Source organism: Daldinia vernicosa, assembly GCF_022497035.1.
Source record: "Daldinia vernicosa strain CBS 139.73 unplaced genomic scaffold F5Y00scaffold_55, whole genome shotgun sequence".
NCBI classification, from domain to species: Eukaryota; Fungi; Ascomycota; class Sordariomycetes; order Xylariales; family Hypoxylaceae; genus Daldinia; species Daldinia vernicosa.
Window position 1 is genome coordinate 69529 of NW_025953971.1, and position 26591 is coordinate 96119.

General features: G+C 47.4%; 9 protein-coding genes across 9 annotated transcripts; 6 read left to right on the plus strand and 3 right to left on the minus strand.

Moving 5' to 3' along the window:
• The first annotated feature begins 232 nt into the window (after window positions 1–232).
• F5Y00DRAFT_272836 (Diaminopimelate epimerase-like protein) lies at window positions 233–1792 on the plus strand. Its single transcript, XM_048013059.1, has one exon. The coding sequence runs from the start codon at window positions 674–676 to the stop codon at window positions 1634–1636; it is 963 nt and encodes a 320-aa protein (XP_047861450.1). The 5' UTR covers window positions 233–673; the 3' UTR covers window positions 1637–1792.
• Window positions 1793–1979: 187 nt separating this feature from the next.
• Window positions 1980–3778, minus strand: F5Y00DRAFT_272838 (pisatin demethylase; the record flags this gene model as incomplete). The annotated part of the gene is made up of 5 exons (XM_048013060.1): window positions 1980–2117; window positions 2213–2705; window positions 2767–2892; window positions 2952–3501; window positions 3589–3778. The coding sequence occupies 5 exons, from the start codon at window positions 3776–3778 to the stop codon at window positions 1980–1982; spliced, it is 1497 nt and encodes a 498-aa protein (XP_047861451.1).
• Window positions 3779–6553: 2775 nt separating this feature from the next.
• On the minus strand, window positions 6554–10243 carry F5Y00DRAFT_166638 (Rad4-domain-containing protein). The gene is made up of 4 exons (XM_048004795.1): window positions 7731–10243; window positions 7643–7680; window positions 7482–7592; window positions 6554–7420 (listed from the first exon to the last, which is right to left on the minus strand). Exons 1-4 carry the CDS (start codon window positions 9977–9979, stop codon window positions 6798–6800), a joined length of 3021 nt encoding a protein of 1006 aa, XP_047861452.1. The 5' UTR covers window positions 9980–10243; the 3' UTR covers window positions 6554–6797.
• A 99-nt stretch (window positions 10244–10342) lies between these two features.
• Window positions 10343–11600, plus strand: F5Y00DRAFT_166646 (AN1-type zinc finger protein). Its single transcript, XM_048004796.1, has one exon. The coding sequence runs from the start codon at window positions 10527–10529 to the stop codon at window positions 11448–11450; it is 924 nt and encodes a 307-aa protein (XP_047861453.1). The 5' UTR covers window positions 10343–10526; the 3' UTR covers window positions 11451–11600.
• Window positions 11601–11749: 149 nt separating this feature from the next.
• F5Y00DRAFT_265477 (mitochondrial 18 KDa protein-domain-containing protein) lies at window positions 11750–12707 on the minus strand (the record flags this gene model as incomplete). Its single annotated transcript, XM_048011793.1, has 2 exons — window positions 11750–12428; window positions 12490–12707. 2 exons carry the CDS (start codon window positions 12705–12707, stop codon window positions 11750–11752), a joined length of 897 nt encoding a protein of 298 aa, XP_047861454.1.
• A 525-nt stretch (window positions 12708–13232) lies between these two features.
• F5Y00DRAFT_265478 (uncharacterized protein) lies at window positions 13233–13569 on the plus strand (the record flags this gene model as incomplete). Its single annotated transcript, XM_048011794.1, has 3 exons — window positions 13233–13280; window positions 13344–13468; window positions 13521–13569. 3 exons carry the CDS (start codon window positions 13233–13235, stop codon window positions 13567–13569), a joined length of 222 nt encoding a protein of 73 aa, XP_047861455.1.
• A 1623-nt stretch (window positions 13570–15192) lies between these two features.
• Window positions 15193–19485, plus strand: F5Y00DRAFT_246095 (mono-functional DNA-alkylating methyl methanesulfonate N-term-domain-containing protein). The gene is made up of 4 exons (XM_048009082.1): window positions 15193–15318; window positions 15412–15591; window positions 15651–18702; window positions 18762–19485. The coding sequence occupies exons 2-4, from the start codon at window positions 15497–15499 to the stop codon at window positions 19059–19061; spliced, it is 3447 nt and encodes a 1148-aa protein (XP_047861456.1). The 5' UTR covers window positions 15193–15318; window positions 15412–15496; the 3' UTR covers window positions 19062–19485.
• A 313-nt stretch (window positions 19486–19798) lies between these two features.
• Window positions 19799–20695, plus strand: F5Y00DRAFT_255231 (ubiquinol-cytochrome c reductase iron-sulfur subunit, mitochondrial; the record flags this gene model as incomplete). Its single annotated transcript, XM_048010275.1, has 3 exons — window positions 19799–20084; window positions 20176–20415; window positions 20514–20695. The coding sequence occupies 3 exons, from the start codon at window positions 19799–19801 to the stop codon at window positions 20693–20695; spliced, it is 708 nt and encodes a 235-aa protein (XP_047861457.1).
• Window positions 20696–22712: 2017 nt separating this feature from the next.
• On the plus strand, window positions 22713–24680 carry F5Y00DRAFT_166708 (uncharacterized protein). The gene is made up of 4 exons (XM_048004797.1): window positions 22713–23015; window positions 23069–23725; window positions 23786–23848; window positions 23916–24680. Exons 1-4 carry the CDS (start codon window positions 22883–22885, stop codon window positions 24551–24553), a joined length of 1491 nt encoding a protein of 496 aa, XP_047861458.1. The 5' UTR covers window positions 22713–22882; the 3' UTR covers window positions 24554–24680.
• Window positions 24681–26591: the final 1911 nt, after the last annotated feature.

Consider the following 26591-nt stretch of genomic DNA (forward strand, 5'->3'; position numbering starts at 1 on the left):
GCTAGCTGGTTTAATGGGGGTTGCCTTTACATCTTTCGAAAGCATAGCACGCTGAGCATATCGTGAGCGTAACGGGGCGTACTAACTTGGTATATATCCTAGGAGTAGCCTAACCGCTTAGCTCGAATACGCACGTAACTGGTATGAATCGTCCTCTCTTCTAGGGACTATAGCCAATGAGTGTATTCGAACTTCTAACGCTGAAATTAGTGGCCCCCCCGCGCCCTTTACGGATCTATAACGGACTTTATAATAATACCATCATCTCCACACTCTTAATAGGCAGCTTATTAGCGCGCCCACCTATAAGAACTCGCGAGCTCTTCCGAAAGCGGCAATTCTCTTAATCCTGACTCAGCTCTTCGAAGCCAACTTTGGCATCAACTCTTATTTTACAAAAGATTCATCGGACGTGCGTTGGTATGTGGCTAGCCAATCAGAGGCCATATGTATTTGCGGCATGAGTTTTACGCATGATTCCCCCCTCCTTTCCTCTTTCCCCCGTACGCCCTTGCGCGGACGGGCAACGCAGCTAGTATAAGGATACCTACCTACTTAGGAGGAACATAACTTATATTATCCAATTTCTAAATAGTATAAGAAAAGCTGCTTATTACCTATACTCCGAGGGTGAGTATCAAATAGGTTACTTGAGGTGCCCAGGAAGTGGAAAATGGCTCTCCAATTCGTCACCCTCGACGTCTTCACGTCCCAACGGCTTCAAGGCAACCCCCTCGCCGTAGTCACCGTCCCGGCGGCGCTCAAAGAAAGCCTTACACAAGCCACCAAGCAGAATATCGCGCGGGAGTTCAATCTCTCGGAGACGGTATTCCTGCACGAAGCAGCAGAGTCGGACACCGGGAGCGAAGAGCGCCATATAGATATCTTCACTATCGGGCGCGAGATCCCGTTTGCCGGCCACCCGACCATCGGCACCGCGGTGCTGGTGAAATATCACCTGCACCCGCACGTGCAGATTCTCATCACGAAAGCCGGTCCTATTGGCATTGTTCCGCAGCCGGCGAACCATATCCGCGCTAAGATCCCGCACGACGTGCACCTGCACTCGCGGACGCTCGCGGACGTCGTCGGCGCCGCAGCAGCAGGGCTCTCGCCCGACCCGCAGATCCGGGAGGCGGAGCTGCGGGCCCCGGTATTCAGCATCGTCAAGGGCATGACGTTTGTGCTGGTGAAACTGCCGTCGCTGGAACTGCTCTCGCGCGTTGGCGCGGGGAACAGGCTTGATTTCGATGGCTTGCCTAAACCGTTGTTGGACGAGGGGCCCTGGGGGGATAGTTTCGTCAGTCGGTATTATTACGTGGATGTGGGCGAGGAGGAGGGGGAGGAGGAAGGCGTCAGGGCTATCCGCGCGCGGATGGTGGAGTTGGGGTTCGAGGACCCGGCTACGGGGAGCGCGGCGGCGGCGCTTGCGGCGTATCTTACGCTAAGAGAAGAGAAGACGGGGAGGAAGTTTAGGGTTACGCAGGGGGTGGAGATAGGGCGGAAGAGCGATATTAGTGTTGAGACTACGACGAAGGGGGGTGCTGAGGGGGAGGTTGGGTTGGTGGATTTATGGCTGGGTGGGACGGCGGTTGTGGTGATGAAGGGGACTTTGACGCTTGATGGGTTTGCCTGAGTGATGCGTTAGTGATACTTAGGTAGTTGTTATACTATAGACTTTGGATAGTCTATTAATAGGCGATAGTTATAGCTTACTTTAAGTTCAAGTCTACTAAGACACAAATGATAGTTATATTAAGATTATCTATGGTTATAGAAGAGGTAACTAATACACAATGCTACCTAGTCAGTCAGTTAGCGTGGGTATCCAATGCCTCGAACTTTCGATTTTGGGTATAACGATTTATCTTCTTAACATCAACTGGGTATAAGTTTATACAACTCTTCGGAACATTATATGTCGTGAGAGATAACTTTTGACTCGACGGCTGATACGGCCACGCCTATAGTCTTTGATCTTACTCTACCTTTCTCTCTTGCGTCATCTCCCTTTTCGTGACTCGCATCTTCATTTCGGACATGAGGAAGAATCCCGAATTTATAATCTCTACCGGGCTTTGCGGGGTGACGATGGAGAAGTCGAAGCGTCGGAGTAACTATTAGATTAGGTTAGTAAAGTTAGCTTTGTTATATATAGAAAGAAAGGGTGTTAACAGGATTGAAAGTTAATGACAAAGTTACGAAGACATACCTCAACAAGCACTTTGTTTAATTCCATCTGGGCAATAGTCCGGCCAAGACACTTATACCGGCCTGATCCCCAAAGGGTCTCTATGACGCCCTCCATCATCTTGAAAGTGCTCTCGTCGGCCTCAAGCCACCTCTCAGGCCGGAAGACGTCCGCGTCGTCGCCCCAGTACTTCTTCGCTCGCATAACGCCCAGGACGTTGTGGCCGACTTCAGTACCCTCGGGGACAAAGTACCCACTGATGGTGTCGCCTCCCTTGGGCACTTTCTTAAAGAACGTGGCTGTTACGACGGGGAATGTACGAAGACCTTCTTTGATGACGGCTTGTAGGTACGGTAGCTGTCGGGATTCGGTGTCCTTAATAGGCGAGCTGACGTTTCCTTTCATGATTGCGTCGTCTATCTCCGCCTTGAGCTTGTTGTATGCCATCGGATTGGCGACGAGGAGTAGGAGAGTCATGCGGATACCCGTGGCAGTCGAGTCTGTTCCAGCAACACTATTATGACATTGTTAGTTCTAATAATCTTTGATTGAGCCTTGTTACCAGAAATACTTACACCTGCAGCATCAATTCGTTGATAGCTTCTTCCTTGGTAACGCCTTGCTCGAGAAACGAGGCAAGGGCATCTTTTCGCCGGTCCTGGCCGTCACTTAAGCTCTTTTCAACCGCAGCTTGTGCGAGTCTAACTCGAGTGTTAGTAAAAGACTCTTATACAGTTGTGGAGAATATGTTTAGACTTACGCCATGTACTTGCCAACGCCATCAACATCGCGGGTTGACGGGTAAATCTTATTAAAAGGGGGCTTGAAGAAAATCTTGGTTAACCAGTGGAAGTTCGATATCACAATAGCGGTGGAAAAGAAATCCTCGTTCCACTTTACGAATTTATGGACATCCGTTCCCTCGTCTAAGCATCCGAACGGCCGGCCGTACGATAGATCGCCTACGCAGTCCATCGCGAAGAAAATGGACGCCGCTGTTAGGTTTAGTGGTCGGTACTCGCTTGAGGTTGAGATAAACTTGCGTTCGATTAAGTCTACCAATCGCGCACATTGTCGATCAACACAGGCTTCTACGTGTGCGTTGCCCATGTAGCCGGGGCCGAGGTTTGTTCGGCGGCGGGTGTGCTCCTCGTCGTTGAGAAGCGAGAAAGAGTTGTCTTGTGTAGGGTTGAACCTAAACGTCTGGTAGAATGGTGCTCTTGCATAGGCTGACTTGGGATGGGCCATTCGTCGAATAATATCTACATCAGTAGTCATAAGCTGGTTTGGACCGATCCGGAAGAGGTCGCCTGCGAATGTTAGTAAAATAAATAAATAAATAAGGGGGAAAGGATGGCTGCTTAGGTATCTAAGCTGTGATATATAAAAAAACATACCATATTGATCCCCAAGTTTTCTCAGTTCAAGGTACCATTTCCCTCTTATCTGTGTTGTAATTTGCCAAAGCTTGGTAGAGCAGATCCAGAATGGGCCGGGGATATGTCGGAGTCGATACCAGTTCCAGAGAATGCAAGTAGTCCAGACCCCGAGGAGACATGTTAGAGCCGTATATGTTGTCAAAGACATAGTTAAAATACCTGAATATTAGTGAGCTATTTCAAGTTAGTAGCGAATATTAGATATCTGTTACACTGGCAGCGTTATTAAAAAGCCAGACATGTCTTGTAGGAAGTTATATTAGAATTTATATAAAAAGCCTTTCTTTGTCTTCGCGGACAATAGCACACAACAGCTCAAGATACAGGGGGAACACCGTCGTAGTTTGCGAACAGATGGCTTGAATAGTTGACCGAGTGGTTACCCAAGTTCTTAAACTACCATATTGTTCCATTACAGTCACGACCGTCGTTTCGAGTCTGTATCTCGCTAGGGCTGAGACAACGAGGAGTGTGAATAGCTTGGGTGGCGTAAGCGGTAGTATATGAGGCGGTGTGCATGGCGATAACTCGAGCTTCCATAGCTTACCGCACGACGTCCTATCAGCAACCCTTCTCGTAGGCACGAGGGTCGTTTTCGTGTACTTGCTACCCCATGTAGACTTCTACCAACGCCACTGGCTAGGTTTCTTGCCAGGCAAGTGAAGAACATGATTCACCTCTGTAGTACATAATCGTTCATGGCACTTCTCTTTATCTTAGTGTGGCATTGGAGACGCTTAAACGGTACAGCAGGAGGATTCAACGTAGCTAGGTTATGAGGAGGCTTCTATGTCACCTCTAGGTATATTAAGCCTTGGCTTGCTATTATAGGGGTTATTTTTTGAATAGTATCTGCAAGATTAGGCAGGTCTATGGGAAGTTCCGTATTTATAAAGTTCCTGTAAATTACTTTGAAGGTTACTTATACGAGCCTATGGATATATTTGGTAGCCTGGGTTGATATTAACATGTCGCCGGTACTCCTATTTCAAAATAATACCGTAGAAAAGCGCATTGTGTTTCCCAAGGTCTACTTCCCAAAACGAGGGGGACAAGTCCTCTTTACTAGTCATGTATATCAACTGACGTGCGAAGGAAAAGGAGGTGTGATAAGATCATGTAGTGTAAAGCCTTGTGTATGGGCCAGTACAGAAATCATATAAGCTTGGCAAGGTTCAAGGATATTTAAAGAGACACGGACTCAACCTTCTACGGATGTATCCCGTTACACTACACGAGGCCCAATCCACACTGCACAAGCCTCGTGGTTCAGTGTCACGAAGTGGGATTGGCTTGGGGAAGCCGTCGAGAGGATCGCCCAGCTTTGACACGAAACCACCACATCCCGAAGTCACATCTCTCAGGGCTTTATGATGATGCACTCGTAGTCAGCTTGTAGTACTTGATGAGGGCTAGCTGGAACATAGCAGAGCCGTATTTTTAATATTATCAGTAAGGAGACCGACCATACGGGTGGGTATATAACCAAAATTATCAGGATTCTTCTTTTCCACTAGCGTCCACCGGGGGCTCGCTTGTCTCCGAGATGATATTCGGAGAGTAAAATGGTTGCGTCACTTTAACTACGATTGGCTTTTGTAGATGCAGGCATCCGGCTTCCCCCATTCTAGTATTATTTACGAGGTCCTATAGAGCAACCCGGACTTACGGCATAGTATCTCGACGAGGCGGCGTAGGAGTTATGCCGTCTTCACTAATCAACCTTGCCTAAAGGCGTATGCAAATGCGGCCGCTATTATCGGCCCGCTCCTATTGATGCCTTCCGAGATGCCCGAACGAAAAGGGGCGGAAAGGTAGGTAATGTAGGATCCCAAATAAAGATACGATATACTACGTGATATTTTTTTCACCGTTACGCGCCGCATTCGGGCTTGACGGTCATCAAACTGGAATCGGGTGTCTGGCCCAAGGGTTCAGGGGTAGGGGGATCTTCAACAACTGAACCTCCGAGCATGTACGAGCACCCCCTAAGAGAGATAGAGACCTACTCAAGCGCAGTTCCATGACGAGCTAACTGCCTTACCAAGGTATTGCGTGGAGCGCAGATCGTACCTACATGGGTCTATATGCGTTGGATGCAATTAATATCGCCAAGCGAGATCAGGTATCCTTTGATGTCAGATTAGACTGATCTGTACTCCCCTCGTGTGCGACCACTACCGAGATCTGGGGAATGCCTTATTCCCCCTTGCTTTTACGGGGTCTACGTATTCCATTGTTAATCTACCTACATATACCAGCTGGTTCGTTTTCTTCGAGATCCTGCAATTACCAGAGGCGCTACCCTACCCCTCGCCTCCCATGGGACGAAGACACGATCCGACCTGCAACCACCCGATACGAACTGGCTCTGCCGCTTAGGCACCTAACCTATATAAAAGCCAGCGCCGGAGCTACTTGATAGCGTCGTAAGAGTGACGTTTGAGATGATATAATCGTGGTTCAGGAGTACGAATCCGAGCAGATGGATCAGCCATGCTGCGCGCACATATCACATATCACATATCACATATCACATTATTATCTCGGACAGGCACATCAACATTAGATACCCGAGGAATAACTTCAACACTAAATAATCATGTGCCCGCGATTAATAAATACCTAAAGAACACCAATGCGCTTGGAAACCTATCGCTATTCGCAGGCTGGCTTTAAAACATACCAAAATGACGTATCGTCGTCGCGGCCACCATCACTTTGCGTTTTGAAATGCCTGACGAACGATAGGTCTCTAACTACTGGATAATTAACTACTCGATTTAAAAGACTCTAGTTTACTATAATAACCATGACCAGGTGTATTACGATTGCCAAATACGCAAGATAAACGGAGAAAGTGTGAATGTTTACGTCAATAGACTTATCACAGTTATTTTTCTTTAAGGTATTAGTTATAGGGTTTGTAAATTGACGATGTAGTTATTCCTTTTTCCTTGTCCTTTTGGTCCCTAGCATACATGCACCAGTCAACCTATCAGTATGCCAGTGCCTTTATTTCCTTATACATAATAAATACCGATAACTACACCAACCACCATACAGAGTATTTTTAGAAACAGGACGCAACGATAATCGCCGTATTGCAGGCTACGTACACTGTTCAACAATACCTTTCGAGATCATGATTTATATACATACCTATATTAATCACTATCCTCACCCTCAGCCACGAATTCGTCATCCTGCTCACTGTCCTCGTCGGAAGATACCGCAAGCTTCCTTCGAGTCCGCCTTCGCGTAGGCTGCTTCGGTTTCGCTTTCGGCTTCGGAGCAGCCTTTTTAGGCGCTACTTTAGCTAAAACTTCCGGTTCGGGGGAACCCTCGATAGGAGAATCTTCTGTCTCCTTCTGCTTCCCGTAGTCCACTTCAAAAGGATCATTCCCGTCATCTGAATCTTCTTCCTCATCACCACCTGGGAAAAACCCAGAGGTTTGACGAGGAGCTTCTTTCTCTTCGACTCCCTCTTCTTCTTCATACCCCTCAGGTAAGAACCCGCCGGCCATGTCTTCGTCCTTTTCACGCATGGCCTCGAAGTCTTTGTCGTTGTCGGGAGCGTGGCCAAATACCTCTACCGACTCATCCAGATAGCCATAATCTTGCTTGAACCTCTCTGCGATTCGCAAACCCATCAAGAACCTCCGCCATGTATATAGAACCTCCTTACGCCGTTTCTCGTTTTCTTTCCTCGCCCGTTCTGCCTCATCTTTCTCAAGTTGTTCCATTACACGCTCATAGTTTTCCTCGGCAATGACTACGCCTTGGATAACTAAGAATGACAATTAGTAATCATCCTATTGGGTTATACACCAAGTAGGTAAGTGACGTACCGGGCACAGCCATCCGATGACCAAATTCGAACCCAACAACTGCCTCCGCATAATCAACTTCCAATCGCTTGCAGACGCGAACAACGCCGCGGTATGGGACGTGAATAGCACCTATATATTAGTCAATTATAGGACTCAAAATATTATACTGAATGATTTACCTTCTGGACACATGTGCTCTGCAAACATATCGATGTTCCTACGTTATTATTAGCCTTAGCCACGTCATAATCCAAGTGATTGATATACCCATATTCGTTCTTCGGAATGATGCCATTCTGAATAGGGGGAGGTATTATCCAATCCGTCTGGTCAAAACTATATAGGGGTTGCATGACTTTCTGGCCTGTTGCCCTTTCAGCCTCGGCAATTTCCCTTCGTCTATTGGTAGTTGCCGCTCTATAAGGAGCATGCTTGAGTGGTTGGACGCCTTCGATAGGAGCTCGGCCTTGCTTATGCCAGGTCTCGGCACTCTTCACTGTCACCACATCCTTTCGCAGGTATACGTTTTCCTCTTCAACTTTGGATGCCTTGCCTTTGTTGCGGAATACCTTGACAGGGACAGCATCGGGTAGAAGAGCCTCTTCGCGTTTGAGATGACGTTCCAATACGTATTCCTTTGAAGTCTTATAGTACTGTAATGTCTCTTCTCCTTCCTTAACTTCCTTCTTCTCTGGCTTTGCCGGCATGAGGTCAGTGGAGTCTTCTGCCTCGTCTACTTCTGTGGTTGGGTGTTTCTTGTCACCCCGTGTATAACCTCGCATAACTGATTTAAACCAATCAAACTGGTCGTACCTCTTGACCTTGCCATGTTTGTTGTAAACTGGTATTTTCTCTTCAACCATCCTGAACCCTTTCGTTTTACCAGGGAAAATATTTTTCTTGAGGTACCGTACTGTAACATCCTTGGCCGTGCCGTCTTGAGAAAACCCAATACAATAAGCCATAACTTGTTTCGCTTTGTCGGCTTTACCTCCTCGTGGTTCCAGGGTTTCGACCAGGTCTCTACTGTTAGCCACAAGAGATTTTACGATCGGATCTACCGGAAGAAACTCCTTCGTTACCGGAGAAAGAACCTCAGTCCAATAATGAGGAAATTCAAGGTCCTTATCATAAACTTTTGCTTCTGCTCGCCTTGGACGAACAGTGTTTGTGACATCAACTACCGACGAGTCGTCAGTACTTTCATCTGTGAGCGGATCGCCATATTCATCCGAATCATCCAAGTCCATCTTTAGGGCGTTTTTGTCATTCTTCTTTGCTCGACGGGTTGCTGGTTTCACTTGTTTCTTCTTTCCGCTCGGTTTCTTTGGCGTAGGTTCGTTAGGCGTACTCGTACCATCCTGGATTTTTTGAGCATTGATTTCAGCATCCGCTTCTTCAACCCTACTCCAGCCAAATCCCAGCGGTTGGAGATTTGCCACCATTCGTGCTTCTAGTCCAAGACCTCTTAATAGCGCAGTGAAGAGTTGAGCTCCGACGTCGCGACTGCCAGTACAATCCTGAGCACGCTGTCTGAACTCCTCGAGATCCTTAATCCGTTCCCCAAACCGAATCGAATCGTGGCCTTCTGTTTCGAAGCTCGAAGTTAGTTTTCCTAGTCTTCTGGCGTTCATGTAACCGACTTTGCGCAATCCAGGACTAATTATTCGAAACCTTTGTTTCCACCATGACACGAGACATTTCATAAGTCTTAGTAAAGGGTCGCCATGGCTCATGTCAGGCACGCCTTTCTCGAGCCTGTCTGCTGCATTGCTCCAATTTCTCGTCGATCCTGAAGCCCGTTGCTTCCCCTTCCCCTTTCCTTTTGTATCAGCTTTACCCTTGGTAGGTTTCTTTGGGGTGTCTTCGGGTATATCTAAACCACTGTTTCGTCTCCAGCGATCCACCTCGTCCCATAACCTCGGGGGCAAATGCGAGATCATGATAGCTTGAACCTCTCTATCACAAAGCCAGGAATTCCGGATCGCATTATGCCAGAGTAGCAGTTGAACATGCATACAGTGTATTGAAATACGAATGGCCTTTTCCTTTTTTGAGGGACCTTTCTTACCCATTTCGCTAGTTAATGGAAGTTCGTTTTCTCGGTTCAATGTCAATTCCAGATCACCCCCCAAATCCGGATCCGGATCCTGATGCTGAATCTCATGGGAAGGGACATCTTCAAATTCCATATCCTCGTCTTCCGACTCCTCCGGATCATGATTCACCTTCTGCCGCTTAGAAGCCGGCACATCCTCAAAATCAGCATCTGAAAGAGAAGTGAGGGAACTATCATCACTGTCATCGTTATCTTCATGCATTTGCTGTATAACCGACTTAGTCTTTTCAGCGGAACCCTTCTTAGCGCTTGAATCTAGATCGTCGAATAGAGTATTCTTGCGAGGCGGCACGGATGCTATCGGCGTGCTTTTATCCCTACTTGATTCCTTTGTAACCCGATTGCCGCGGTCTGCTGGCGGGGTGCGCAATCGCTTGCGCGGTACGTACGGAGGCATCTTGATGATAACATTAAGAAGGTAAGTTAGTATTAAACCGGACTTTGTATATATTTTACGATATCACGGCACCTTGCTAAGTAAGACAGAACATTGTAGGTACGAATTAATTGTCGTCATCGAAATGCGCCGAAGACGCGAAACCCCGTGACTTATGTATAACTAATGGCTCTTTAAAGTTCAATTAAACCTTAACTAGGACTTGTTAGTGGACCCCGGCAGCCCGGGCAGCAAAGGCTAGCTGGCTATGGCTAGGCTGCTAGGTACCCAAACTCTAGCGTAAGCTCCCACCTAATTCAGCCGCAGCGCATTTATGTAGTGTATAGCCCCGCCCCTAACTTGACTAAAATCGGCCTCTCTCAACTCACAGCCCCTTCCAGACTATTCCGCGGCATCTTAATCATCAGCCTCGCCATCTTCGAGGCTTACGAGTCGCCATCTGCCTACAGTCATTCATTTTTCTGATTTTTTTTATTTAGCTTTTTATCTTTTTATATTAAACATAGGAAAAGTACATAAGAAGATCTCGTTACCAACTTTTTAAAAAATGGCGTCCTCATCAGCCGAAGCTGAAGATACCAGCTACGTCAAAATGGATAAAGAAGCCGACGTATCGCTTGTCGGCAAGCACTGCCAACTCGAATACTGCAACCAGCTCGATTTCCTACCCTTCTTTTGCCAGAGCTGCAAGAAGACATTCTGCCTCGATCATCGAAGCGAGACCTCTCACAAATGCGCTAACGCCGGAGCCTGGGCCGAACGACGACGCCAAGCTCAGTTGGCAAAACCCTCCGTGGGCGAGGGGAAGCGCTTGCGCGACCTCGTTTCGCAGAAGCCATGCGCCGCGACGGACTGCAAAACTGTCGTCGGCACATCTCTAGTCCCCGGCGTTCACTGCTCGACATGCAATCGCGATTACTGTCTTAAGCACCGGCTAAAGGAGGAGCACGACTGCAAAAATAAAATCCCTATCGGCGCGCGCCCCCAGCTCGACGTCTCCGAACAAACGAAGTCCGCATTCGCAAAGTTGAAGGCCTGGGGCGCTGCTAAGAGGGAGGTAGCGAGTCGTGCGCTTCCGAAGCCCAAGCCTACGTCGGCATCAGCGCGACTCGTCGCCGTCAATAACCTGAAGAAGGTCGCTAAGGGGGACGCGAAGTTGCCACCTGAAAAGAGGGTATACCTATATGTGGAAGCAGAGGCCGAGACTACGACAGCCAAAAACTACAAGGGAGAGTTTTTCTTTTCGAAGGATTGGGTCATTGGCAGAGTACTGGATGCCGCGGCCAAGAGTCTACAAATCGAGAACGTCAACAATCAGTCTTCCGAGGAGAGGGATAAGCTTCGGGTATTCCACGTCGAAGGAGGGCGGGTATTGGAGTTCAACGAAAAGGTTGGCTCCGCGCTCGTGAGCGGTAACACGATAGTGTTATTGCGAGGTATAGGGCCACCGCCTGATCTTATCGAGATGTAAACCTGGCCTTACGAATTACGACTTATTGCATTTGAAACGGCGTTTCTATAATTGCATCTTGAGCGGAATAGGGATACCTCAGACATTGGGAGCAGAGCATCTGATTTGTATTTATAGATTTGTTATATAGACACAGCTCGCTCTGAAGCGCAATGAGGTATATATTGCATTCCGTGGTGATCCCCCATCACCCCTAACTCAGGCTTTGTAGTGATATCAAAACATGTCTCCAAAGAGTGGAGACGCCTCTCTTTACGCCATATATGCTTAGTTTATCTTTTATTTTAGTATTCGTTTTCCTACAATTCCTTTTCCTTCGACTGCGCATTTGGCCTCTGTGCCAAGGCGGCTTCTCGTCCTGTCGTCGGAGATTCGCCAACGTACTTATGGCCACCGTATGCTTCAAAACCCTTGTGGAACATCCATTCAACAGCATTTTCGACCGGCTTATCGAAAAGCGTCGGTAAGAACGGTACAATAGAGAGACCGAGTCCTATGGGACCCCATACTCTGATTGTTTGATTCTTAACATTCCTCAACGCCCTCCCCGAGTATTTGACAACACTGTGGATCGTGAAGGCGGGTAGTCCCATCGAAGCGAGACTCTGGAAGAGAGCTCGTTGGACCATAACGGTGCGGTAATCTTCCAAAGGCGACACGGGTTCGGGCTTAGCGTCAGGAGGTGGCGTTGGCGGTAAACCAGTGATTTTCTGCTGCTTTTCTGACAGCACTATCTGCGGGTTTTTCTTCCGCTGGTTGTGCAAGTAGGCCTTATATCCTTCGTACGAGACATCGCCTAAGATATACGCCCACGATATACCATATGCGGTTCTGACTAGCCACGGATGTGCGACTGGCCTGAAGGACTCTCCTATATCCGAAGTATATGCCACATAACGATGGGCCGAGAGCATAATAGTTCGTAGTCTGTTTGCGTAGGCGGCATATCGCACGTTGGACTCGGTAGAGTCATGTGCACTAAGCAATAATACATTAGCCCAACAGCACATCAACTAGATTTATATCATGCGCCACATACTATCCTTCTCGGAGATCGTCAAAGAAATTTTCATCTTTGTCGGCCTTATCTACGATCTTCTGTAAGTCCTTTGGCAGCTTGCGCCGCGTTGGGAGCTTATCGGGATCGAACTCGTTGACATCGCTGCGCGAGCTGGTGTTGGCTGCTGCGGATGGCGGGGCTTCTGGTTTCTTATCTTTCGCAGCTTCAGTTTTGTCCGGTCCTTTACTCCAGAACATCGTGGCTACAAACCAAGGGAAGCGATAGATTATAATATATATCTAGGTAGGACTAGTTATTTGAGGTAATAATTCGCGGTCGCAACCCAATATCAAAGTTTCGCAAGAATGGGGCCTAGCATACTTAAATATGACCTAAATCGGGAAAGTGTGGAAGCTTATCGACACTCTTGGTGACGTCGCTACCTATCGGGATTCGAACGGCCTTGCTTCGTTACCCCCGGCTCAAATCTTGTTCGCTGCGAGATCCGTTTGCCCAGGCCGGGGTTTGTCCGGGATGTTTTTAATGGATAAACTTCGGCATCAAGGGTGCATCCTCTGACGAATAAAACAAAGCGCCTGAAGACCCATTAAGGCTAACGTCTCTAAGTTAGATCAGATTTGGGGATTTCAACTTCGGAGCTTCTGAGCAGTATTTTGACGGTTAACATACAAATACCTTTTCGACACTTACGCCCTCGTCGACTCACATCGGAAACCTCCCTGTATCCATTCGCCCGCGGTCAATTCGTCAATACCGTCACAATGGTTGCCACATACAATATCCTCGGCCGCCAGATCGGCTCCCATTACGTACGTCGCAATATGTCTCTGCTACGGTCGACATCAACATGCTAATTATCTTGTCCTCTTTAGCTCGCAATGGGCGTTCTCGCTACCCTATTCACCGGCAGCTACTTGGGAATTAAGGGTGCAAGCAAGAAGACTACTCAGACCCCTCCCATCAACGCATCAAGCCCTGACGAGGCCGATTTCATCCAGTGCGCTATCCCGGATATCCCGCGACGAACCATTGCTAACTGACGATTATAGGAACTTTTTGAAACAAGCCGATGCGAACGAGAAGGAAGCGAAGCATTAGATTTGATCGGATAATCCAACCGGTCCGGGTCTTAGTCAATTGTACATAATAGATGCGGTTACAATGAAAAACAGGTAACCCGAGAGGGAACTTTGAAATCACCCGAGGTTCTGTTACTATTATATATATAAAGTCTCCATGTGACATTTCCAAAGCGCGTAGGACCTGTGAACGGCATGCGCAAAATTCAGCGTCATTGAATCATCGATCATAACGTCCCTCTCTCGCTCTGGAAGAGTTAAACGTAACGATTCTGAAACTTTCAGCAAGCGAGAGTTGAGAACATATATACCAAGGCTCAACCTACCGCCCCAGCATGTGTTGACTATCATGGACATTTTGAAGCCAGTAATGAAGCTATTCACTACATATCACTTCATATTAATAAACCAGAATTAACCGTACTACGATCTAGCATCATCTTCCGGCCGAGGTTGGAAGTTTGCTTCGTAACCATTAAGGAAGTCGAACTTAGAAGTAACGGAAAATGCTAGATACAACCGGTACGACCTAAATACCCGTCGTCACTATCAGACAAGACATCATCGTAGGTTTTCAATGTGTATCATCCCGCTGGAAACTACAACATTCAACCATTCATTGTAGGTTAGCTTCAGCGCAAGAGCTTTGCTAAGCATGTGAGCCATTATCCTCTACCATATATTCCTAGAGAATTTCCAAACGATTGCGCATAGTTTACCAGAGCCGAATCTTAAGCGTATTGTTATTGGAAAATATACTTCTAACTTTCCACTGGTTCGCAACTCAGCGTTCGATTATAGTCTCTTGCTCAAGTCAAGATACGACACTCCGAACATACTGGTGCGTGACATAGCCTATACGTAACGAGCCGGAAAGAGACATGATTGATGTTGTGCGATGATATGATGGGGCAGCCACGAAGGCGTAAATGTATGTAAATCTGTAATGCTACTTGGTCGAGATCATAGACTACCTAGTTATTTAACAACGTCACTACTACCAATATCTATACCTATTTATACAATTAGGTGTATGTCTTCCTTGTTATCTGATATCTCTCTTAGACTTCAGTGTCGAACTCTTCCTAATTATATTGCATCTACTTCTATGTCTTTGACCTTCAAGTCTTATATATTTAATTAGTACTGCCACAATTTTTTCAACCAATCAGATACTTAGAATCGCCCCGCAGTTTGCGACTTTTCCCTTTGCTATTTTATCGCATAACGTCTGCAAGAGGTGCAAATGGTATAGAAAGGTCATGCAAAACGAGCTCTATTTAACGATACTAATTATTAAAACTTTTATACGCTTTTGGAATAGGTTAATTGATTTTACAAAAAATTCATCGGACGTGCACTGAGGTGTGGCTAGCCAATCAGAGGCCAGACTTTAGCTGTGGCGTCAGTTTTGCGCATCAGGTGATCCCCCCCTTCTCCCCCGTCCGCGGTTGCGCGGACGGGCAACGCCGCTAGTACCTATTCATCGTGTAAGACAAAGATAAATTAAATACTATTGTTTGATGTGTTGGTCGGAGATATGCTTATAGCAAGCTAATTCTAGTATAATAGGAGGTACTCTTCTTTGTCCACGGCCTTGAATTGTATTTCTCCTGTTTTCCAGTAGAATTTTACACCTTCTGTACAATATATTTGAGTTACAAACCGGGACCTCGGAATGTTACAGGGTTACATAACGCTAATAAGAGATAGCGTTACGCTAATATGTAAGGCGGCATGGATGGCCAACCCCACATATACATACTATGTAAGCTTTATCGCTTATCTCCAATCCCCGCGAAGCAGTTGCTTATTGCCGGACCTTTGCATCATATAATTCATATTATTCATATTATTGAAGCTCCGGGATTCAACTCAAAGTAGCGGTTGGGCTTCTCAGATCTTGCCATGTTGTAGCCCATGCGAACGATGCGAATTTTGTGACAATGGCATACATAGCGCCTATTCACCGGCCTAACAGTGTGCGACATGCACTGCGTGTCAACCTGTTCCCTGGTGAGGATGAGTGCTTGATTCTTGCGTGAGTCTGCCTAAGCAAATATATAGCATATTGGCTATGTGAAAGCTGACTTTTACTAGCAAAACTAATCGTCTAGAAATATGGAAGCTCCACGAGTCTGGCACCTTGGTGCACACCGACACGAGACGAGTGAACGGTACCATCTCCATACTACAGAAGCTCCAACCTCGAGATACCAAGACCGAATTGGTCTTTATTGGAACTGATAGATTTCATTACTTCACCTTCGGTTGGAATACTACAAGTAAAAGATTAGAAACAGTAGATTCGTTCTTCGACATTCATGAGAAGCACATGCGTGATGCTCAGAGCCAGGATATGTGTGTAGTGGACCCGACAGGGCGGTTTATGGTAACCTTTCTTTGGGAAGGAGTAATTAATGTGTTGCGAATGCACACTGTAAAGAGCAAGAGGCAGAACCTTCACTGGATGGATCAGGTCCGTGTATCGGAGCTTTACATTAAAGGCGCAACCTTTTTACATGTTGAAACTGGCCACCCAAAGATCGCATTCCTCTACCAAACCCGAACCGATATCCCCGACTCTCAGCTCGTCACATATCGTCTGACAGCCGATGACAAGAACACAGAGGTTTCTAGGTTCGAAGTCCGAGACCAGGTCGACCGTATAGATATCCCAGATCCTGGCGCGAGAATCTTGATCCCGGTTGGTAAAGGCGAAGAGGACCAAAAGCGCTACATAATACGAAATGCCTCTACCGCCCGGGCTCAACTCGGCGGGCTAATTGTTGTTGGGGAGACTAGGTTACTATATTACGATGATGCCGCGAAGAAGAAGGTTGAAACTCCGTTGAAGGAATCGTCCATCTTCGTAGCTTGGACCGAATACGATGTTTCACATTACCTAATTGGAGACGACTATGGAGCCATGTGGCTTCTCGAGATTCTGCTCGACGGGCCTGTGGTAACCGGCTTGGAAATGACCAAGATCGGAGAGACTTCGAGGGCACAAACCCTCGTCTACGTGGGGGATAATGTCTTGTTCGTCGGATCTCAGTACGGAGACTCGCAAGTTTTCCATGTCGACCTCGAAGCGAAGTCGCTACGTTTAATTCAGACTTTGAACAATATTGCTCCGATCTTGGACCTCAATATTATGGATTTGGGAAATCGCGAAGGGGAGGGGCAGACTACTAACGAATATTCCTCTGGCCAAGCGAGAATTGTTACCGGTAGTGGCGCTCACAAGGATGGGAGCTTACGTAGTGTACGAAGCGGCGTTGGGTTGGATGACATCGGTGTCCTCCCCGATATGGAAAACGTTCGATCTTTGTTTCCCCTTAAATCCCACGGGGCGTCCAAGACTGATATCTTGGTTGTTTCGTTCTTAACGGAAACTCGAATATTCAAGTTTACGCCTGGCGCCGAGGTTGAAGAACTAGACGAATTCGGAGGAATGATATTTGACGAGCAGACCTTGTTGGCCCGAAATATCACAAATGGTCGAATACTCCAGGTCACTACGACTAGCGCACTGCTTGTGGATTTGGCGAGTGGCGTCGTTGTATCTACCTGGAAACCCGCCGAAGGGCACATAACAAACGTATCAGCAAGTGACGAGTGGATCCTGCTCTCCGTTAACGGGTCGGCTCTTTTATCCATACGAATAGAACAAGACCTGGTCCGAGTCGAGTACAACGATCTAGAAGATAAAGATCAAGTTGCGTGTGTACACCTACCTCCGGATTATCCTTCTATTGGTGTTGTCGGCTTCTGGAAATCGGGCATGATATCCATTATTGATCTAAAGACACTACAATCTATCCACGGAGAGAACTTGCGGCGAAAAGATAATAACGCTTCTATACCGCGGGACATCGTTCTCGCACAAGTTCTTCCCTCACACCTAGCTGGACCAACGTTGTTCATAGCCATGGAGGATGGTTTTGTTATCACCTTCAACGTATCCAAGGTAGACTTTTCTCTATCTGGGCGGAAGAGCGTTGTTTTAGGGACACGACAAGCAGGATTGCAATTGATCCCTCGGATCGAGGGAATCTACAACGTATTCGCCACAAGTGAGCATCCCAGTATGATTTACGCGGCCGAAGGCAGAATAGTCTATTCAGCAGTCACGGCCGACGATGCGACCTGTGTGTGTCCATTTGATACCGAAGCCTTTCCAGATTCCATTGTTGTTGCGACAGAGAAAGAAATCAGAATATCACAAATAGACACAGGACGCCAAACACACGTGCAAACACTACCAATGGGAGAAACTATTCGTCGCATAGCGTATTCTCGTAACGAGCGGGCCTTTGGTCTGGGCTGTTTGAAAAGGGAGGTTAAGAACAACGCGGAGATTCTCACTAGCTCGTTCAAGTTGGTAGATGAAGTTGCTTTCAAGCAGCTCGGAAGTGGTATTCTTTTAAACAGCTCGACGCGGGTTGAAGCGGTAGAGGCTGTCATTCGAGCGGAACTTCCTGACTCGTATGGGAATCCAGTTGAAAGATTTTTAGTTGGCACTTCATATCTCGACAGGCCGCAAGGGACATCACCAGAGGATTTCGTCAGGGGCAGAATCTTAGTTATCGGGGTTGACAGTGAAAGGACCCCCTACATAATCGGCAGCAAGGACTTGAAAGGCGCCTGTAGGTGTCTGGCTGTCATGGGGGACATGGTTGTCGCGGCCTTAGCAAAGACGGTTATCTTGTACTCATACGATGAGATATCTTCAACGTCTGTAGAGTTGAGGAAAGTAGCAACATATCGACCAGCTGCTTATCCTGTTGACTTGGCAATCGAGGGCAACATCATCGCGGTCGCTGACCTGATGAAATCAATGACGCTAGTTGAGTATGTCCCGCCTACCGACGGCCTAGCGGCCAAGCTTGTAGAAGTCTCAAGACATTACCAAGCTTTCTGGGCCACCGCTGTTTGCCATGTAGATCAGGAATCATGGCTAGAGTCCGACGCGCTGGGCAACTTACTGGTCCTAAGGCGAAACCTGGCCGGTGTCACGATAGAGGACAAGCGCCGCATGGAAGTCACAAGTGAGATCAACCTTGGAGAAATGGTGAATAAGATCCGAAAGGTCGTAGTGGATGCCAGCGAGAACGCCGTCGTCATCCCGCGCGCGTTTCTCGGCACAGTAAGTTATTTTATGGTCTTTCACAAACAGAGCATTGTTGCTAACAAATAAAATCACAGGTTGAAGGGGGCGTCTATTTGTTCGGAACTATTGCATCGGAGTACCAGGACCTTCTAATCCGATTCCAGAACAGGCTTGCAGAGGTCGTGGAGACTACGGGTAACATACTCTTCTCCAGATACCGATCTTTCAGGAACGAGGAGCGAGAATCGGACGGGCCGTTCCGCTTCATAGACGGAGAGTTCCTCGAGCGCTTCTTGGACATCGACGAGAAGGTGCAGGAGGAGGTATGTGCAGGATTAGGTCCTGACGTCGAGGCTATGCGAAACCTTGTCGAGGAGTTAAAACGAATTCACTAGGAGGTGGGCTCTTATCTACATGTATCAGGCTGACATGTATGTTCAGTTTAGAGGGATGGTTGGTGTATGTACTTGTGGATTGAAGGGTTTTGTAAGCTAGGCGTTGTGCAAAGATGACTGACACGACTTTGCGAGCTTATGATCATATCTGAGCTCCTACTTTATAAGACATGAGGATAAGGATGAGGATGATGTTGTTGTTGCAAAACGAGGTAGTAATTGCTAATGAGCAATTACATCTTATATTGTGACCTCCCTTCTCCTCTCCTGAGCTGAAAGCCGCTTTTATCTAGCCCTGGCTTACTTGATACGTTAATAATAGCTCTATTTCGACGGCGAGTAGATTTCGTGGATCACTTTTGTAACAATGGAGATGTTTCTGTCGATGTTAGTGAAGGTGAATAGTAAGTACCTAAGTACCCCGCTTCGGGCTTGCATGTACCTCTTAATCGACGTCACTTGCGTAGATACTGATCACATGACTCTAAGCAAAGTTGGCTCAGCAGATGATATCGGACTAACCCGAAGAATCGAACCAATCAATGGACAGGAATTTCGCAGCTCCTGAATTTTTCGTGCCTGAGGCCAATTACGGGACGTTTCGCAGAAGCACGTTAGCGGTTAGCTTGGGGAAACATTGCCGAAGTCTTTCGATACCGAACAAAAAATAAAAGACCTCAACCTTATACTTAACGATCTTCCCTACGACTCCGACCAATTGATTCGCCCACAACGCCATGGCGCCTCTGACGATTGCGTCCCGCGCACTCGCGCGAGGAGCAGCGAAATCCTGTGCCCGTGTAAATGCCGCCCGCGCCCTCAGCACCACTACCCAGCTCAACGATGCCGCCGGCTCTTACTCCAGCCCGTTCAAGTTCAAGGGCGAGCCCAAGTCTACCAGAATCCCCGACTTCGGCCACTATATGGCTAAGAACAGCCCCAATACGAATCTGCTCTTCCAGTACTTCATGGTTGGGACTATGGGTGCTATCACTGCTGCCGGGGCTAAGTCTACTGTGCAAGGTACGCTGCGCGCCTGTTACCTTCCGTAGCTCCGTTATTCCGCATGTTGGCTGTGGTTAGCTTATTCAATATTAACTTTCTTTCGATATAGAATTCCTAAAGAATATGTCCGCATCCGCCGACGTCTTGGCCATGGCCAAGGTCGAGGTCGACCTCAACGCTATCCCCGAGGGCAAGAACGTCATCATCAAGTGGAGAGGAAAGCCCGTGTTCATCCGACACCGTACCGAAGACGAGATCAACGAGGCGAACTCGGTCGACATCAAATCGTTGCGTGATCCCGAGCTCGACGAGGACCGTGTCAAGAAGCCTGAGTGGCTGGTTATGTTGGGTACGGCCGTCTTTTATTTTCAACTATGTTATACGCCGACGACTTGATACTTTGGTTATGAAGTTTAGGTATATATGGCTAACGATTGGTTATTATAGGTGTCTGCACGCATCTGGGTTGTGTGCCCATCGGCGAGGCGGGAGACTTCGGCGGGTGGTTCTGCCCGTGTCACGGATCGCACTACGACATCTCGGGACGTATAAGGAAAGGACCTGCGCCGCTCAACCTCGAGATCCCCTTGTACGAATTCCCCGAGGAGGACAAGTTGGTTATCGGTTAAAGCAAGCTCGCGCTGTACAATTACCAATTACCAATTACCTAGACTGGCGGCGGGTCGTGCCTCATTTGATAGACGTAATGGCAAGATCGTTTTGAGGTTCATCCTGGCATTCCTTAGAAATTTCCCTTGACGTGGCCATGGCCAAGGCCAATCTGTACAAACAATTCGAAACTTTGTCGAGATTAAAAAAGCATCAACACTTCTAAGACTACTTGTGTCTTTTTACACCGTTTATGCTTGAGCTAGTGGTTGAGACGTATTAATCCTACAGCTGGTTTACTATAGCACCACGTTATAAGCAAACTTGTCTTGGTCTACGCTTATGGAGAAATAGAAAAAGAAATCTGGTACGATTATTGCTCGAGCGGGATCTTGATGAGTGAGAATTGTCTAAGAAGCCCATTAAAGACAGCCGCATGCAAATATCGAAGTGGATTACCATAAGATGATTAATGCCAGAAAGATAACTTCGTAGACTGCCTACGTAAGAGCCCGAAGGCCCGTTTAGATGAGACACCAAGAGGCGATCAATCAACGACAACGGACGAACCTTGTGTGCTATCCATATGCCGCACATCAAAGCAGCATAGGTATTTATGCGGGGACGACCCGGCAGCGGCATTGGTGAGAGATTCAATGGCCCTATGGATGGAGCCTTGTTCAACATCATAAGATTTGCCTAACCCCGGGGGACATCGTTGCCGGGCGGTAATCTAAGTCTTGAACTTGGCGCTGTCACAGGAGGGATACTGCTTTAATAAAGTTGCGTGGAATGTCAGAATATTGACACCTGTAAATGCTGGAAAGTATGTGATATAATATCCGGACAATGCGGTAAATAGAGTGTTGGGTTACCCATTTAATAGTTAACTAAGACAAGTCTTTAACCATTAGTTAGATAGTTATAACTGGCTACAATCCCTTCGAAAGGTTCCTCCCTATAAATCTTCAACTTTAATTACTCAATTATCAGTACCTACATAATCTAAGTCAACCTCGTATCGCTTTTAAACAAATTAGGAAGTGGTTGACATTTTGGAGATCTATGTACAAATATGGGCAAGTTAAACACCCTGTCCTAGGTCCTTGATAACCACACGACACCTAGGATATGAGAACAGACATGCGTGTAGTGTACCTTCGTATGAGCAAAGCAGCTCAAACCCGAATCCGTTGATTTCCCGACGCAGAGGTCCGAAGCTGTGTGGAGTTGAGCCATGAGGCGATCCAAGTTGGCGCCAGGGGTTCCCTCTCAAAGCTGTCAAAACTGTTAGCCCAGCCAATCATGACCCCTGTGACCCCCGGACGCGGCTCGACCACTTTGAGACACTTCAGGTTGGATAGACAGTCTCATCCCAACTTTGTCGGTCTCAAACCCGAAAATGAGTGTTATCGTGTCCACTTAGCCTCCAGCTTTGACACAGGCATTGCTGTTATACGGAATATTATCAAATTGACTATCCGAGATGGGGAATTCCTCCTGCAGAACGGATGAAGCTGATGGCAAGGCTATTGATCTGCTTTTGTTGACAGCCGCTTCGCAATTACATAGTGTATCGCGAACGGCTCATCGGCCCTGGAACCCGGCATAGATAATGACATCCTAGGTCTGATCTCTTACGTGCAAATGCCATATGCGAAGCATTTCGTCCCAACCCTTGACAGCTTTGACAGCTCATTCATTCCGGCTTCTACTCGAGCCGATGCGAGCTATCCTAGCCGCTTATCCTAGATTGGGACGCTGGTGTTTCTTCTCCAGTCCAACATCATCTCATCTTGGGGCGATTAGATCTAATATGGGACCAGGGTCGATATACCCTCTTCTGATGAGACAGTTTGGACGCTAGAGCTTCACCAGGGGCGTATACCTTACATAGCTAGGGGCCATGCTTGGCGTCTACGATACGACTTCGAATATTCTATTACTATTAGGTATATAGGGACATGGCTGCCCTATACAATACAGACGTTTCTTCTTCTCTTCTTTTCTCGCTCATCCAACGACAGCACCGCTTTCTGACCCTGTTACATTCTTTCTAGTTCTGGGAACTATTCTTTTTTTCGTTTATTCTTAACGTTCTTTATTTTACGCTTCGGTATAATATTCTTATTAGGCAGGGCCTCTTTAGACTTTACAATACGATCTCTATAGTTACGAACAATCGTTAATACCCATAATCCGACAATATGAAGGTTGAGACTAGTGCTGCTTTATTCGCTCTCTTGAGCGTGGCATCTGCCCGCCCTGATGCCGTCAAGATATTCAGGAAGACCCACGCCCCTATTGGCGCATCCGCCAAGTTTAGGCGCGAGGTTCCTCGTAAGTTTCTCGGCCGAGGAACATCCTGGAGAACATGACTAACATAATTTCAGAGGAGCATTCCCACGAGAAGTTCCTAACGGGCGTCGGCCAGGCCTTGAATTTGAACAATGTTGACCAGGTCCAAGACCCTGTCTTCGCTCTCCTTGGAAACAAGGCCGCCGCTCAGGGTGCTGGCCAGGTTCAGGACTTGGACTGCCTCCAACAGCGAGTTGCCGACCAGGCTTTCACCAACGCCAAGGCTGCCAACGATGTCGAGGGCATGACTAACGCGTTGATCTTCCGTGCTCTTGAAAGAAATACTGGCTCAGTCGGTCTGGCCTCCGTTTTGTGCACGTCCGAAACCGCAAAGAACCCTGAGATTGCTGCTATCCAGCAGCATCAGGACCCCGCCTCTTCAGGTGCTGCTGCTCTAAACAAGCAGATCACCCTCGACCTAGCTGTCCAGCTTGCCTCTATCGGCGCTGATCCCCAGCTCGCCCTTCAATCGGGAACCTTTGCTCCCGGTCAAGCTGGAGATCAGACTGGCGCTGGCAACACTTGCGACGACGCGAATGACACCGAGGGTTGCATCTTTACCCAGAACCTCCTTGTCGAGGATGCCACCGCCGAAGAGATCGATGCTGCCGTTGCTGCGGCTGGTGGCAGCGCCAACACCGGGAACAACAATGCTGATGCTGGCAACGCCGCTGACGATGCCGCAGATGATGGTGAGTAGAACTTTGCTTGGAATATCGAGTATCAAAGCTAGTACTAACGGTAATAAATAGGATGTGAGGCTGATGACGGCACCGCAGATGCCAACAACAATGCTGACGACACTGCCGATGATGGTAAGTGAAATCCTGCTTGATGCTTGGGATATTGAGTTTTAGAGCTAGGACTAATGATAATATATAGGATGCGAGGCTGATGATGGCTCTGCTAATGACACTTCGAACAACAATGCCGGTAGCAGCAATAACAACAGCGGAAACAGCACCACCGGAGGTACCGCTACAACCGGGACCAACGTCAACGCTTTCACTGGCAGCGTCGGCTCCGCCCCTGTTCCCGTAATCAGCTCCACAGCTGACAGGCCCTTCTCCGTTAACGGCAACACCTTCCTGAATTTAGGCGCCGCTATCCAGCGTGCCTGCGACGTGCAGAAGAACGCTTGCGCCAACGCAGCCAACGGTGGCGACAAGACTATCAGCGTATCCGACTGCGACACCCAGCAGCAGCAGTGCGTCGCCCAGAACGGCAAGAAGCGCCGCCAGTCCGTTGACACCGGATCCTGCGGATCGCCCGCTATCTCTTTCGGACAGCAGAAGGACCGTGGTGACGAGGATGCGTTCGCTCCCGTGAACAGTGCCGACTTCAACCACGGATCTGCTCTTAAGCCCGCTGTTATCACGGACTTTATCTGCAGCCAGCTCCAGAGCAAGTGCGGCGCTTCGGCAGCGACTGTTGCGCAATGCCAGGAGGGTGCTCAAGCGGCAGATTCGTTAAACGGACAGGCTGCTGCTGATGCGTTTAATGCCGCATTGGGTGCGTAAGAGAAGAGGATTGGGGACGATGAGAGAGGAGTCTATTTTGGTAATATAGGGGTTTATGATGGGTCGTATATTATATATATGGGATGAGCGCTTTCAATTCAATGTGATGTCTGTTTCGTGATGAATATGTCGCTACCTTGTTCAGCTGAAGTGTATAACTTGTACTACGATGAGCTACTGTCGAACAAGCCGCTTTACCGTTAAAAGGTTATTTGGTAATAGATTTTGTTCTATTATGCTTTATATTTATATCTGACAACTACTTGGTGGAGTTAGTATGAAAGATTAATCCAAGATAATGGCCATTTTCTTTACCGAATCTACTACACGGACCGCTTTTATAGACAGACTATTTTATGTAACAGTTTTCTTTCGTAGCTACCGATAGATATATTAGAGTGATGGGCTAATTGACACCTCGGTGGCAAAGGTAGCCTGCAATACCAGAAGGACAGGATGCACCCTTTGATCTACCTAGGTATTATAAGGGGCCTCCATCTAGTTAATGCATCTCGGATCCTATTACCAAGCTATGCTGTTGGATATTTTTAAGAATGAGGTTTTCCTCGACATTTCTATAACTACGTACCCAGGTAATCATCATTAAATAACCACCACTCAAACCATCGGCGTACCCATAGACGCGTAGGCTAGACTCGGCCCGTATGGATACTTTTTCGATTAGATTGTGCAACCTAGATGTATACTCAGATAAACCAGTCCCGGCCACTGGTTTTGTTACATCGGTTATCACTGAAGACTCTCGTACTTGAGGATACACAACAGGCACATCCCGGTTTACACAAGCATTATATGATAGCACGGGCAGACGTTCCATCTCCACCCTGTGTTCCGGTAATGGAATGGCTTGCGTTACAGTATATCTCGGTAATTGGCGAATTTTCCCGCGTGTCTCGTGCATTTGTCTGATATCTAGCCCAATGTTGCCCCATAGGAGGCCTTTCAGGGGTTCAGCTATTCACTGACAACCTCTGAAACAGACCAATCGAGCCTTTTTAAGAAGAATAAAACTGATTATTATGTGTTCACAATGGCCTCATGATGCCAAATTTATTGGTGGAATCAACAAGAAGGCAAAAGTTTTGGCGAGCTGAACAAATAAATAGGTGGTGCAAGGCCGAATCGCGGTTACAGTAAAGCTGGAGGATACACAACATTCACGCAGAGTTGATACTTGCATAATAACACTTGACCATTTTTATAGAAAAGAGGCTCAAAGTGAAAAGTTGTAGGTCAAGTTCGATGGATGGGAGACCGGCAGTCCGCATAGTAATTTGCGAGCTTGCAGTTGAGATGTTTGCCTCCGCTGCTAGGATAGCCTTGGTAGATATCTATACATTTACATATTCGAAAACGCACTCCTATAGCAAAGTTCTCCACAAGTAAGGTGGTCTCTCCTCTAGAAATATACCGCATACACCTTTTCTTATTTCTTCCAATGTCTCTCGATTGTTGTGTACTACAGGTAAACAAGGATACACATATTTCACAACTAGTTTCCTTTCATAACACAACCTCACACACGTGGTCATTAGTTCACTTAATAGGAGGGCTAGAAGTAACGTCTTCGGATTAATACTTGTTGACCACCAAGTTTATTGTAGGGAGACGTGTCAACTCGGTGAATATTGAAGACACACCGTCCTCATCTCGCCAGAATACAGACGAAATTCCACAGTAACATGATCACTCTTGGTAACTGCTTAACGGAAAACTACCGAGAGCAAGTTTGAACGGGACGGTCCACGAGAGCCCCCTTTTCCTTTATCTAGGTGCACCCTTACTGATATTATATTATATTGCAGCTGTGGATAACTGGTGGAGAGTGACCTTGCCAGCTGCGCTCTTTCATAACACTGGAGAAAGATATCTGAAATATATAAAAGGAAAAATCGCCAGATGGCAACTCAATAGTGCCCTGAAGTGGCCTGACTCACGTAGCAACAGTAGGTTAGTATTCTATTATTGCAGCTGGAACTTGTCGTAACCAGGTACGTACCGGTCAAGGTGAGCACCT